The sequence below is a fragment of the Melozone crissalis genome, unplaced genomic scaffold (genome assembly GCF_028551555.1).
Source record: "Melozone crissalis strain CALT ecotype California unplaced genomic scaffold, PUWL_Pcris_2 ptg000019l_1, whole genome shotgun sequence".
Taxonomy (NCBI): domain Eukaryota; kingdom Metazoa; phylum Chordata; class Aves; order Passeriformes; family Passerellidae; genus Melozone; species Melozone crissalis.
Genome location: NW_026535797.1, coordinates 12,815,565 through 12,831,023, shown reverse-complemented (window position 1 = coordinate 12,831,023; position 15,459 = coordinate 12,815,565). Strand labels below are relative to the sequence as shown.

At 41.8% G+C, this 15,459-nt stretch overlaps 1 protein-coding gene across 1 annotated transcript in view; it reads right to left on the bottom strand.

Moving 5' to 3' along the window:
- Positions 1-15,459, bottom strand: part of NT5C2 (5'-nucleotidase, cytosolic II) — a 58,484-nt gene that overhangs the window by 19,804 nt on the left and 23,221 nt on the right. The window contains exon 3 of the mRNA XM_054276581.1: positions 9,932-10,005. Within this exon, the coding sequence (XP_054132556.1) occupies positions 9,932-10,005 (74 nt within the window). The remainder of the gene's footprint in view (positions 1-9,931; positions 10,006-15,459) is intronic.

Here is a 15,459-nt window from a genome sequence, read left to right as displayed (position 1 = left end):
AAAACTGCTCAGTTAAAGCCTTGAGGACTGAGATCTCCTCTTACAAACCCACTCCCTGCAACAATACAAATATCTATGTATCCTGCCTCAACAATGTCTGTCAAATGAGATCCTAATGTCCCAGAACATGATAGCTCTGCCCCAGAACTCTCCATTCTGTCAGTATCTCCTCTACACATGGCTCCAAGTCAGGCATTTGGTGTCCACTACACTGTGTCTTTGACAGTCACCCCTCCAAATAACAACACCACTGGCTATTTCACACAAGCTCCAAATACTCATTCCTTGGCAATTCTGATCATCTAATCTGCAACTCCAGCTGAGAATCCAGAGGGAAGCAGCCAGTGACCAGTCCTGGAGGTGTTTGGGACACCTGACTTCATTAAAAACCAAACCCCATTGAAACAACAATACCAATTAAATGTACTTCTAAGTGTTGGGCAAGCATCTCACATACTGCCACAGTATGAGGAAAGTCTGTCTCAGCTGCAGGGCCAGAGGTCTCTGATGATGCCCAGCAGTAACCAGGTAGTGAGGAATGCTATCTGACCTCTACACACTGACCCTCCTTTCAGGGTACCTTATCTTCAAGATTTGTTACAGTGCAATGCCACTTTTCATATACAAGTGGAAAGGAGGAGGATTTCTGCCCCAGCACACTAATGACTTCAGCCTCTGTGTTACAGGGCCTTTTCTAACCAGGCAGGTATTGTCAGGCACTGCCACTGAAATGCAACAAAAGGGGAATGCTAAGGTTTCTCAAGCTATGCTGCTCTCCACGTTAAAATAATTCATTACTTACACAGGAAGGAATCTGAAATGTCATGTTTAAGTTTCACACCTGGGTGTTAACTACCCTCAGTTTTGACAGTGCAGTCAGACTGCTCAGCTCTGATGGGAGCCCAGGCTCACGCTTGGCTTGCACAGCCTGCCAGGGTGCTGTCACTTTGCTCTGGAAATAAAGCTGAGTGTGTTCTTTTCCATGAGAACTACAAGCCCTGCAGAGGTACCTGTGCTGTGGGACCCTCTGCAGAAACACTCAGCTGGGTTGGCAATCCCAGAAATGGGGATAAGCACAGACCTCCAGATCCCCTTCCCTTGTATCTCTCTTTCCAATGACACATCAAGTGTTATCCTCAGCTCCTGCCACAGCCACTGAAGGCATTTCACTTCACAGTATCCTCACTGGCCATGAAGGGAAAAACACTCCTATTTTTAAAGCTCTGGTGTGTCCAGCAGTGGTTTGGGTCATATCTGCCCACGTAAACATGCTCCCTGTGTGCAGGCAATGAACACCTTTGTGCTGTGCTGACCTGGGAGCTCAGTGCCTGTAAACAAACTGACAAAGTGGTAAACGTGCCTGGCTGCAACCACAAGAAATCCCAAATGAAATCCATGGGACAACTCACATGTTTTCAATCAGGAACGTGCTGAACTTCTGACTTGCCATTTGTTTATGAACTCAGCTGAACTGTGACCATAAAGGGTTTGTCTACAGTCAAATGAGCTGAAAACCAATTAGGAACAGTCTCCAGTCCTCTTGTCTCCTGGGGTTTGATTTTAAGCACTTAACCATAAATAAAAATGTACGGTACTATGGAAAGCAGAATTGGAGCATTTCAGCCTATATTTAAATTGACTTTTCACAGTACCAAACAAAATGGGTAACATTGGTTTGTTTCTTTGAATTTTTTTTTTCAGTCTAAATGAGAAGAAACTACTGCCAGATTGAGTATAATTTTCACTTACCCATAAAAATCTTTTCAAACACAGAAGTGACCTGGGCAGTAAGACAAAGCTTAGCTTTAAAGTACACTTCAATATTTAATGTACCTTTTCTATTTCATTAAAAATTATGTGTCTGTAGTGATCAGCAAACAATACCTTTCCAAAAGCTCCAGGTACATCCCAGAACACTTTTGTATGCTGAACACACGAGCTGCTCTGCCCTGCACGAGCAGCAGATCTTGCACAGCGCCTTTGTGCCCACAGATGTTTTTGACAGTAAATCTGATAACAGAAACCAAGGCAAGGGTCACTAATCATCAGAGGGTTGAATCCTTTGGATGTGAGCTCCAGTGGCTCCCTGGCACCCTTTTCTGACCACGCCAAACTCGGGGCTCTGGCTGGAAAGCAGAGCAGCACCAGGGCTCTGCAGTCCCCAGCCGCAGCAGAGCACCCACTGCAGCCTAAGAGCAGTGGAAAATTCCTTCCCTCTAAAGCTCCTGCAAACATCCCCAAGTGCTCAGCACAGCTTTCAGCTCTAAAACCTCTAACCTGGAACTGTATCAGCTCCCCTTCTCCCGCTCTGCATGCTAACAGGCTGTGTGAAGACAGGATTTGTTGTTGCTTCACTGTGTGCGCAGCCTGGCTCTGAATTGCTGGGTCCACACCTCAGGATGTTTCCAGTGCTGCCTTTCTGCTTGTATTAAAAACAAGTGTTGTCAAGTATCATCAGCTTTAACTCTTCCCAAAGCAGGCTTATTAGTGCTCTCATTGGTAAATTCCAGATATTTTTAGCTCTCTGCTGCTGCACTTTGTTTGCCTTCAATGTAACAAAGATTTGGGCTGTTTGAATATGCCTCAGAGGCTGGCAGAGCAGAGCTTAGTGCTGGAAAGATTTCTTCTGCTGAATAAAAATGAATGGCTTGAGGTAAGAACAGCAGCACTGAGGTCACATTGTGCATGTTGAGAGAAGCAACTCAGACACACTCTGCATTTCAAGGAAACTTCAGTTTGTCTATATTTTAATAGTTGACATAACTTTCCTTTGCACTGGATTAATATTTTTTAAATTACTACAGTCACCTGTTCTTTCACAGAAATGTTTAGTTTCCCTGACACAAGAGAATGCTTTTTGTGCTTAATAAATGGCCTTCACAATTTACCTCTCTCAGATACAGCCCACTGTGAGTTGTAATCCCATATTGGAAATATCCCTGCATTTCCATGGAAACAAACTACTTTGCCAAAATATGGGCTTAGTTCTTCAGTAAAGACTTATGAACAGGGAAGAAATAGTTGCTTGGGCTTCAGGTTCAAACATAATTTTCTATCATCTAGAAATAAGAAGCAAATTACTCAAAGGCCTAGAAGTCATTAATATAAAATATCTAAAGCATTTCTCAGGTTTTATCAGCATCCAAACAGATTCAGCTTCTTATTTTTCTCCATATTGACTGAAGAGAGTGAGCCTCCAAGGCTACACATTTGTTTAACAGTGTGCACCTGGGCTTAGATGCAGCACAAGTGCCCGTGCTGGCAAGAAGCCACATACAGAAGTTTTTCTGTAGTGCTAAAATAAGGCATTCACAAAGCAATGGCACACATGTGATCTCAGAGTTAAAGCCTTCTGTACTCTCAGCTTTGGTTCCTCCTACAGAGTAAGCTGTTGGAGTCATCACAAGGGTATTTGCAACTTAATAGTACTTCTGTTGTGGTATTAAGATTACTAGATAAGGGGCTCGATTAGAGTGAAAAATGCCTCCCTATTTTCATCGAGCCTGCCTTGGTATACTAACAGCCTGCTGACCCAGCTTGGTGTTATCATCTTGTTTTTGAGAGCAAGAAAACAGAATATAGCAGCTTTTGAAACTTTCCTTACACTGTGAGGACTCGTTCTTTCAGCAGCTTCTGTTTATCACCGTGATTCCTCAAGAATCCACAGCCAGCAGATTAGCAGTTTGTCAGTCAGTGATTTACTGGGACAGAGCAAGCACCACATGCTCTCTGCACTCCCCATTCCCAATGCCAGCATGTGAGATCCCACAGCTCCAGACCTCATTTGCTCATTACACAGCTTTAAATGGTCAGGCTCTGAAGAGCAGCAACACAAAGAGAGCAGGGACAATAATCATTGCACTGGTATTTGAAAAGACATCCAGCTCAAAGCATACTTGGAACAATTTGGCTTCTCCGTCTGCCTTTAGCTTTAACACACCAATGGCTAACCCTGCCTCTGAAATCTGCAAAATCTGCACCTGTCAAACTGGCAGTGTGCAAATGTGAAAAGGCAGACAGCAGATGTGCAACAGTCAGGGCATCTCCCAGTCCTGGCTAGGAGACTTGGAAGGCTTCTCCTGCACATCGACCAACTCCCTTCTCCAGCCACCACATTATTTCTGCATGACACAAAGAACTGCGTTGTCCAGCAAACTGGGAAAGAAACAAAACTGCTTAGTATCTCCCCAAAAGAGCCTCAAAGCCTGTGGTCCTTACATCACAATGAAACTAAAGGCAAACCTTTACCCTAAGCAGGAGTGCCTCATTAGAACACTTGCATTAGAGTTCAGCACTAATAAACAGACAATGACAGCACCTGAACTGACATCCAGTTACACTGCAGTTGTTTACAAGCTCAGTAGTTTAAGTATTCAGCTCAATCTTTCATGTATAAAACTCCCACATTTATGATTTGTTTTTCATTTGTGCCATTCAGAATTTTTTTTTATACAAGGTACAAATTCATGAGTCCCATTTCTCATGAAAATTAAAGAAAACTGAAACACGGGAATCTGATAGACTCAGCTACAGTAAAAAGAATAGATGGACTGAAGAACCACTTCTCAATTCTGCTGTCACAGTTTCTCCCAGATCACAGCAACAATCCAATTTTGCCTTCTGGCTCAGTGTATCTTTTCCAGAGTCAACAGGTAAAGGAAAGCATTTAAAAAATGAGATGAGGGTGTGAAAAAATTTCCTCTTCCAAATTGCAAGGATGGCTTTGACACAAACACCTACCTGAGGAAAGGGCAAAACCTGTTTATGCATGTTGCACTTTGGATTGAGTTGGGAAAGACTAAAGCTGTCTTTCCCATATCTTTTCCCATGTGATGAGAAGGGAAATGCTACAAGCTGAAAGCATAAGCAATTTTGCAATAAAATCTTTGCAGTGCACCAAACCTTGGCATTAAATTGGCAATGTTTCCAGGACACAAGCTATATTCCAATCAGATTATGTTGCATTAATCACATTTGCACACAATAAAACCAGTATTTTTCAAGCCTCATCCCCCCTCCTTTTTTATTGAAACCATTTTCAGCAGCCATTGATAATTTCATTATCACTTTCTGGAGAACTCAGAAGCAGCAATGAATTAAGCACAGGAAAAGCATTCCAAATGAAAGCCTCCTGTCTACTGATATTACCTCTTATCTACTTCAGAGACAGAAGATAAACTTTCAACAAGGCTGTAACTTTTGGAGAAGAAGAGTAGTCACAGAGGAATCTTTTCAAGCACAATTGAGTTTGTAATTCTTACTATCCCTCTCCATCTGCCAACAGCCCAGTGTGAAATTACAGCCAGTTTGGGAACCCCACTGCTTTAGCTCTGCTCCTGTCAAGGGACATCTATCCATCACCTCATTGTGCAGCCTGTCCCATTTAAGAGCTGGTAATGCCAAGGCCTCCTGCATTATTTGGATCCAGATCCAATAATTAAGTGTAGCTCATACTGAGTAGGAAGCAGCCAAATAAAATGCTGTGTGAAACCAGTCTCTCTCTGCTGCATTTCCAATGGGTGTCACCAACTCCTCAGGCTCAGGTGAGTGTCACAGTGAAGACTCTCCACTGACATACCTTTATTTTACTTTATGCACTTAGCAATAAACACAAAATGGAGAAGGCTGTGAGTCTTTTGGATGGCATGCAACATTTTCCTTTACCAAAGCATGAGCGGTTTTGACAGCACTGGTGCAAACAGGCAGGCAGAGCAGAATTGTTAGTGACTGTTGATCTTCTGGCTGGATGAATAATCAGAGATGAATCACTCAGATAATAAATGAAACTACTATTTAGCAAACAAAAAATAACAGCAAAAGGACCTTCAATCTCTCTAATTGAAACAGGAATTGTTCAATAATTCTCAGTCCTGCCCTGACAGCAAATTCAGCCCTGGGTGTAACGCTGTGGCTTCCCCAGGAGCACCGGAGGGAAGTGGCAGGGCCTCGCTCCCAGGCTGGCAGGCAGCAAGGTCAGAGGCAGGGAATGAAGGGCTGCATAACATCACAGAAACTTGTCCTAACCTCCACTAACAGCAAGGGCTGAAATAGCTGGTGACTCCTGCTTGTGTCAACTGCTGCAAGACTTTAAACAGAAACTACTTAACTAAGCACACAAACCACAGTCAACCCCTGCTGCTCCTCCTGCTCCTTCCACTTGCCTCCCAGTAACACCTAGCTTTAAAAAGCATTATTTTATGTACTAAATGTGACTCCCAAACAGACTGAATAGGAAGAGGACAGCCAGTTTCATACATAACACAGATTTCTGAGCCTCTAGTATTGCTGTATCTAGAACATTAACCTAGGGACATTTAGGAGTTTCCAAACACATAAGAGATCTTATTCACTCCATGAGAATACAACAACAATCCTTTATGGGAAAACAAGAAATCTAAAACCTGTGAGAGTTATTTAAATTTGCTTTCATTTTATTTTCCCAGCAGTCAAAATTAATTCTAGATGTAATCACTGTGATTACAAATTCAGCTATTCAAGGTCCATCATTTCTCAGACAAAAAAGCTAAAACCTTCAGGCTCTTCTACACAAAAAGACTTTGTTTGCCCAACCCAACCATTAACAGTATTTCTCAACCCTGTGCAAGGAAAGAGACAAGCACAATTGGGGAAAAGAGGAGTTATTTACAAAAATTTGAAGTTTAACTTAATTTTGGCTTGAAAGCAAACAAAATCACTGTGGAAATGCTGTATCAGGTAGCCTTGAATTCTTTTAAATTCTGAGTTAAATGTTCTTTAATTTAATACTTCTAAGAAGTACTACTCTATAAATTAACACATGAAATTGTACTTTATGTGCAATGTAACATGATGACACTAAAACTGCTCTCAGCTGGCAAGCTGACATTCTCAGACATGCTGGTAGTAGAACACGATCGCTGCAGTGTGTGCATGGAGCTGTTACTACACACTTCAAAATGCAAATGCCATGTCCCTACCAAAATTAGATTATTCTAGACAGAAAAGATGGTTATTGTAAGTAGATCGGTGTCCTTAAATTCATAAGGTACAGGAATAAAACTGTCTCAAGCTTCTAAAGTTCAATATATGTGAAATGATTCTGAGTTTCCTGGTACACAACCACCTCCTAAGGAAGACTTCTGGTGCTACCAGTGGTCATTGATTTGGAAAGAAGAAAGAGACAAGACAGGAGTACTTCTTTACATGACAGGTAATTCAGTGTGTATCAAAATAATCATTCTGAGATGGCAAACATATGACTGTCATCAATCTATTTCTGATGTGAAAGTACACAACAGAAGGGGATGTCACATACAGATTTTGACAGGGTCAATGACCCTGACTGCCTTAAGTTGTTGAATAGGAAGATTGTGCTCGGATATTTTAAAAAACTTTATAGAAAAGTAACCTAGCAATGTCTGAAAGTACAAATGCAGAAAACTAGATGAGGAGCTAATGACACTGGAGATGCTTGTGTTCTTTTCTTTGGCCTATTTACGTGTTTTGAATGGTCTCCAAAAGGCTTCTGCTCAGCATGAGCCATCTGGTATGCAGATACCATTTCCAGATGTTAAATTACACATAAACTGGCTTTTTACTTTTTTTTTTCTTTTTTTAATCAAGAGAAGTAGCACGTCCATGTGAACGAGGGGGTAAAGGATAATGTGACCAATCAGAAAACACAACAGAGTCTCATGAATGCACTAACTATAGCACATTACTGTAATACTTCCCCTGTCCCACTTCTTCATTATAACTTCCAATTAATTTATTATAATTGTAATCATATTCTAACACTGCACTCTTTAAAGCCCCTGCAGTGGATAAGTATTTTTTCTTTTATGCAAACTGTAAGTAGCTAATAATGGTCAGATAACAAAAGCCCATATGGAGAGGAAAGGATGACTATGAGACATAAGAAAACAAACAGGTAATTTCAAAGGTTAATTTCCAGTTTGAGTGGAAAAAAGGGAAATAGTACTTACCAGTCATAATGTTTTTCATCTGCAAAAGGCTTTCCAACCTAATTACATTCTCACAACTCCTAGTGAAATGATCTGCAATTATCTCTGTTGTACCATGGAAGAAGTCACAGGACAGCAGCTTACCCCAGAGGGGGCCAGATTTCCAGTTTTCTGCTCAGACCACATCCCATTTATTTTTCTGCCTCACACCCTATCTCTCAACTCCCCCAAATGAACTGACTTTGCCTGCTCAGCTGGAGCACTGTGATCTTCCAGCCTCAAAGCCCCAGGTTTTTATGTCCCTGGTACTGCTTTAGGATGCTTGGAACATTCACATTTTTTCCTTTCATCAAATCAAGCATCATTTGGTGGATAACAACACATTTGCTATGTGTTTACAGGAACAATGAACATTTGAGTAAAATGAACAGTCAGGTAAGTGAGGACAGTGCTGAAGCTGTCCTTCTGTCACGATGGAAATTAGCAATAAACTTCATGCTCCACACCAGTGCCACTGGGATCACCTGGTCCTTGGGAAGTGCCACCACTTCCTTTGCAAAAGGCACAGAAATTGTTTTGCTGTTACTGAAGTGAAACCCACAACTTTTCTTTTTTTTTTTTAAAGCATTTATTCTTCAACAACTGTTTTTCATGCACCCCTTAAAAGCACTGCCACAAGACTGCCACAGCTGGGAAACACAAACAGAAAGCACGCGCCTGCAGTCATATCCAGCACAGATTAACAATACACTTCATGACTTAAAAAATGTCAAGAACTTTAAACAGATGTATAAATAAGGTGGGTATCAACCAAACCTTTTATATGTAACTGCTTCCTTACAGATAAAAGAACACAAGGAACTGATCTAAATATAAACTGCAATTACCTGCCACAGTCTCCAAAACTGCTCCTTGCAGCTGAACCATGAGCCTACATAAACCTTCCTGCCCTTCACTTAGCCTCTGACCCCAGCTCTGACCCCCACACTGTCCCAGCCTCATTACTCATCTCTCATTCCTGCTCAGTACACAGTAACCAGATGACCATAGCTGACATACTGCATTAACCTATTATTAGGTGACCCTGACACTCTACCTCACACTTTCTCAGTTCATATACACAACAACTCTAAACTGAAATATTAGTGGTGATAGGGACTTTTTATCCATAACCTTGGAAGTAGTAATGAGAAATAAGGCAGGATGATACATGACATCCTCAGTTACAGCCTGTGTGATACTATAACCCAGGAAAATGGAAGTGAGCTTTTTATCTCTTCCTTCCTTAAAATACATAACATGAAAGTCTGACCATGAAGAAAATGGTAGCTTTATTTCCTCTCATCAAAAGTCTCAGGGAACTTGCCTGTTGAAAGATGGAGAAGTCATGCAAACAATTTTATGAAACCAAAAGATCTTATGCAACATCCCAAAGCTTTTCTGTCACAAAGAATGGGCAAAGCTTTACGAATTAACTTGTTCAGCTGACACAAGGCACTGCCCCTGCCATGCCTCTTCTCAAAATCAGTCACTGATGTGGCTAAACCAGGAAGGGGAAAGAGGAAAACCTATTAAAAAATCACTCTCCCAGGACAAGGAGAACCTGATGGCCAAAGGTGTAGCCTGCTATATGCACCAAGGATGAAAGAAATCACCTTGTTATCCAAAGCCAAGCATGCACAAGGGGCATTGTCAAAATACAGTGGAATCTAAGGGGGCAGACTCATTAAGCTTTGGTTTTCTCAACACCTATAATCACTTGAAAATGTACCACAGCAACGTGGCTTGTGACCAAATACAGCTTGCAGATAACAAATTTAAGGGAAACACCTAAAATGAAAGTGCAAGGAATAGTGAAATATACATTTACTAATAGAAGAAGCACCTATTAACTGGAGTAGCCCAATCAGCTTTTTGCTGGTTTTTGCTCAGCAAGAAGCAGTATCTCAAACTAAGTCAGTGTTCAAAAAACTTAAGAAGATACTCACCAGCAAGTGTATAGTCCATATCAAAACCAAAGCACTTTATCTTTTCCATGGCTAAGCTTCTGTTTACAAAGACCCTGAAAAGAGAGAAGAAATATCACCAGAGGCACGAGCGTTTTCAAAATACTCACGTTTTAGAAAAAACACATTCTGCCACTGTCAGGGTGTCCGGCTTGCATAGGTCAAAATCAGCAAATATACCTGAAAACAGAGTCAAGTCTCAGATTTTGCGAGTTCTCCTGAAGCAAAGCCATGACTTTGCAGCATTATTCTAATTATTGGTATGCTGTCCAAAGACACACACGCATGCATGCACACACACACGTGGCCTTCCATGTGACCTGCAAACATTCCTAAGAATACAAGTGCAAAATCTCCTGAAGCAGAATGCAGACCTCAAAGGATATGAAACTGGAAGCAGTAGATTCAAGGCAATATAATTTGCTTGATTAAAAGGAATTATTAGTAAGAGATAAGAAGGAAAATAAAATAATTTCTGTGAATAAATTCACAGCATTTGCCTCCTATTTGAAACTATATCTGGAAATTCAAAGCAAACCTAAACAGATCCATTTTCACATTTTCACCAATACCATTAAAAACATGTAATAAAGCTCTGAAAAAGAGTAATTGAGAAAAAATTTCATACACAAGATATGCCATTTCTATTGTGAAAATTTTTTATTTATACCTCCTCTGAAACTTGCCAACTGCTATTTTGTAAATTTGACTTTTACCATTAATGCTTATTACAAAGAGACTCTAGGCTGAGCTGAATGCTGCCAGACCCTTTTAGATGACAGCATTAATACATTATATCCAATTTAGTTCAAATAAGTAACAGGGTAAAGAAATAGGTCAGAGAATACAACAAAAGCTTTTCTTGCTTCATGTTCCAACTACGACAGTAACTAAGCCGCTTATGTTTCCCCACAACTTTAAAGCATAAAGCAGATCTGTAATTCAACAGGACTTCTTTCCTCTGCCTTATCTGAACTTCAAAAATGAGAGTCAGAACTCATCTGTGGGAGGGAAGCTGAGCGTTTCAACACCCATCTCAGACCGAAATCCCTGCGCCGCTCCAGCTGTGATGCCAAGACAAAATTCTCCCGTAGGAGAAAAGTCCCGGAGCCTTTGCTTGTACTCTGATTTCAGCATGTGAAAATTCTCTAAATATTTACTAAGTGCACTGCCCTCAATGCAGTGATTATCCTCCGAGCAGCGGAGCATCGGCACCGCTGCCGGGACGGCAGGACAGCGAGACACAAAGGAGACGGCAAGTGCGGAGCCCTTGCACGGTCGGGAAGCCGGGAAAGATGGGGGAGCTGGGGAAGATGGGGGAGCTGGAAGGAGCCCCAGGAGGTTCTGCTCGGGGCAGGTGGCGGCATTAGCAGCCCTGTCAATCCGCCCCAGCCCGCGTTTCGCAGCGATCGCTCAGCCCGGTGCTCTTACCTCATCTCCCACCGATGTGCTCCTTGCTCAGCTCGCAGCAGTCTGATTCAGCTACTTGTCTGAATCATATTACAGAACTCCTTTAAAGCTTCCCCGGTACCCATGCAATTTTGCTTGGATCTGATTTGACTTCAGAAGATCATTATGCCTGAACCGAGCCTTAAAGTACTGTATATCTTCTTGGACAGCGTTCTAGAAAACACATCTGTGGCTAATTTAACCAGTCACTGGATATTGTTGTTGTTCCACACAAATCCACTTGGAATACAGTTTCTCTGGCAATAGTGTACTTTCCCTCTAACCTTGCACACTCTCTCTGGGAGTCACTGTTTCCTGGCAAAGTGCCTGCCTTTGACAATGGGGCTTGTCACTAAGGGGCCTTGGAGGTTACAGATGACACTCTTTTCTAATAGATTTATGTGTTACCTAAAGAAGACAAAGTGATCGGATGAACACTGGAAACCGGTAAAGAAATGCCTTTTGGAAATATGAGATGGGCTCCTAAGTCACTAAAATTCTCTCCTGAAATAGCTGGCTTTTGAGTAGGTGGAGCAAATTATCTGAATCTGCAATCTGAATCCCTGTTTGTCTTTTAACATCGAGACAGCTCTGATTTACAAGAGACCAAGGAGAAGCACTGTTTAGTACTAAATACAGTCTGATACTTTGTATAATGCATATGATTACATGGTGGTGCTGCTGCTGCTGCTGTCAGGAAACATTATTTATTAGCTAATTCAAGCATAATTTCTGATCTCATGTTTGTGCAGCTTGTTTCTGAGAATGCAGAGCTTTAAGAAGGAATAACATACCTCCAGGAGACACCAGCAACATTTTTTGTCTAACCTGCAGAGTCCAGTTCTGCTGTGGCCTTTAGATTTAATCCCTGCAGCACAGTTTTCTGACTGTCTTTACAGGAGAGAAGCAAGAAGGGAAATTTAAAGAAGATTACAAGATCATTTCAGAATTGCAACATTTGGTAAGTTTCCCAAATGAGGACAAAAACCACCAGTACTAAGACACAGCTGAATGCACTCACAAAAAGGGTAATATGACAGTGCCTGTGAAAGGCACAAACAAGGGAGCTGTGACCCAAGAATCTGTTCCGGTCCAGCCTGCCTGTGTTTAGATGATGACGACACCAAACTGACCAAAAACCATGGAAAGATCACCAAGCCTCTGACAGACTGTCATCCCTTGCTTTTGTAGTATTTAGAAACTGAACCCAAAACCAGCATACCTTGAGACTGAAGATCTGGAAAAGTTTTCTGAGTAACAAAACAAATAGCACCCACTAGTATATTTTTGTTCCAAAATAAGTCTTTTGGAAAATTACCATAGCAGCATCCTTTGGTAAGAGCTGGTGAATGTGCCTCTTTCTCCACCAATTTGCACTTATTGCCTCTGACCTGTAAGCTGCACTGGCAGGGTCTAATCACACCCCAGCCTGGCACATTTCAAGGCATCCTACCAACTGGTCTGATGTGGTAATTACTTCACCCACCAGTGCTGGAGTGAGACAGAGCAAATATTTTAAAAAGCTAAAGAAGGTTATTACACAACATGTTCAGGACAGGAAATGAGAACACTTTAATCAATTTAAACTTGCATATGCCTTTGCAGATTAAATGCAGACTAAACAGTGGTAAAAAAAAATAAAAAGGGACAATTTTTGCTTCTCTTGTGAAGGCCAAGATAGATGTTGGCTTATTTTGTAAGCACTCAGGACCTCTGTTTTAAATCCTGATAAAGAAATCTCCCATGAACAGCACTCCCCTAGGCACAAGGGAGTAAGAAGCTATTTACAAATATTTACTCCCAGAAACTGACCGGCTTAATTCGGGGTTTTACTCCAAGTAGTAAATATCTGCAGTGCCCTAGAAACTAAAATTAAAAGCTGAGATTAAATCTCTAGCACAGTTTCTGGGAAGAGCCAGGTGCTTCTCAGAAGCTGCAGACTTAGCCCATTCCAAAGCTGTTCCTAAATTCTAACTGAAGGTACACTCAGCCTGGCTACAAGAATACTGATCAAATCATGGGATCACAGAATGGTCTGGGGTCAGAAGGGACCTTCAAGATCATCCCATTCCAACCCCTGCCATGGGACACCTTCCACCAGGTCAGGTTTCTCCAGGCCCCATTCAAGCTGACATTGTGTCTGCTGGCTACAAAAAGGTAACATCTCCCCAGAACAAATGCTATAGAGAAATTACAAGAGTTGTTTTTGATGACTATAAAGCAACAGCAACCTGAGGGCCCTAAGAACCTCAACCACCTGAGGGAAAAGATCCTCTGGTCATGAAAGGAAAGGATGAAATAACAAATTTTTTACAGCTCATCCAGATGAACAAAAATCAAAGAAGCTTCCAGATTACAAACAGCAGAAATAATGTAAGAATAAGAGGAAAACTAAAATGATCTAACACTTTTAGGCAAGGAAGTTTTAATGTAGAATAATTTCTCCACTTGCCAGAATTAGGAGAAATCACACTCTCCCCTCCCCTGAATTTGGTTTTTTCCATTTAGAAAATAGTAACTTCAACTGGAAGCACTGAAGTTAAAATTTAAGCTGTTCTAAAAACTTCACAGCACTGGGCAGTTAGACAAAACAAACTGCAGGCACAGCATGAGAACAGCGTCTGCATTCCCTGTGCTGAGGCAGAGGTGAGTATTGCCTAAACCCAGCTGCACACCTGTATGCACCCAGAGCAACTCCTGAAACTGCCTTTCCCTTGCCTGCATCTTTTCCTCCTGATGAAAACCCAAGCTTTCCATTTCTGCTCTGAGGAATATCCCTGTTCCGAGGAATATCCTGCATTTTGGGCTCCCTGTCAGTGTGGCTGGGGTGACACAAGGTGTGGAGCATGTGGGGAAGGCTCAGGATGTGGGTCCAGGGAGCACATCCCAGCTCCAGGGGCTCTCTGAGCACAGCTGGGACTGGGGAGCAGCGCCTGGACTTGGGGTGGCTGAGCCTGGCACAGATCCCACCTCTGGAAAATCAGACCTGAGGAGCTGTTTTAGGGAAACCTCAAAGCATGTTTCCTCCCTAATGAGTTCTTCCTCAAAGATTAAACCCTGCAGCTTGGCCACAGCAGAAGGCTCTCAATGACTACAGTATTTATTTTCTTTTTGAGCTCTGCGGATTGTGCTGGGTAAGAGAAAAATGTGTTGTATTGAAGGAAGAAGGAACTGCTGAGCATGCAGCAGGGAAGCCACACAGCCCTGATAGCCACAACTCTGCAATTCATAGTCCTTTATAACTTTACAGGATAACTGGTCTTGGTTTTGTTACTGTTCTTGTCAATCAACTCTGAAGCAGGAACCTAAATCCCAACTCTTCTCAAGTAACACTGGAGAGGAGCAAACACAGGGAAGGAGAAATGTTTTTATTTTATTTGTGCAAAACCTCCAAAGAATTGTATGCCCTGAATGAAATTTGCGTGCATAACAGTCTAGTAGTTTGACCAGCAAAATAAACAAAATGCACAGAACTTTACAATTAAGGAGGAACTTGGCACATGGCTCACAATTCCTCATAGCAAAGAAATGAAAATGAACAATGTGAGGCAAGGTTTCTGGAACAGAGCACTTCATAATAATTTTCCAAATGTGTCTAGAAATACCTTGCAGCAATTAGCATTTTTCTGGGCAGTGTGTTTCACTGGAAATTAAATAAATACAAAGAAAATTGCAACACTGCTGAGTGGAACAGCAAATACAGTGGGAGCTGGCTAAGCATGACCTACATGTGTCTTTAAAAAAGCCTGTGGTGGACAGTTGGGCTTGAGTCAGCCACAAAACAGGGACTAACTGGCCAGAAGGCTCAGATTCCCTCTTACTCAGGGTTTAGGAACTTTGGTTAATCTTTGCTTTATGGACAACTTCCATTTTTTAATAAGCTCGAAGATTTAAGAAGAAATAATGGCAACTAAATGGATTAGCTTTTAACAGTCTCCCACGCCCAAGGTCCCTGTGGCCTCTTTAAGGAGGTGAATAATGAAATAAACATCTCTCTACTGTTATGACAACTCAGCATCTCAGTATGACCAGCCAGTCCCCAGATGTGATCTGCTTGGGGA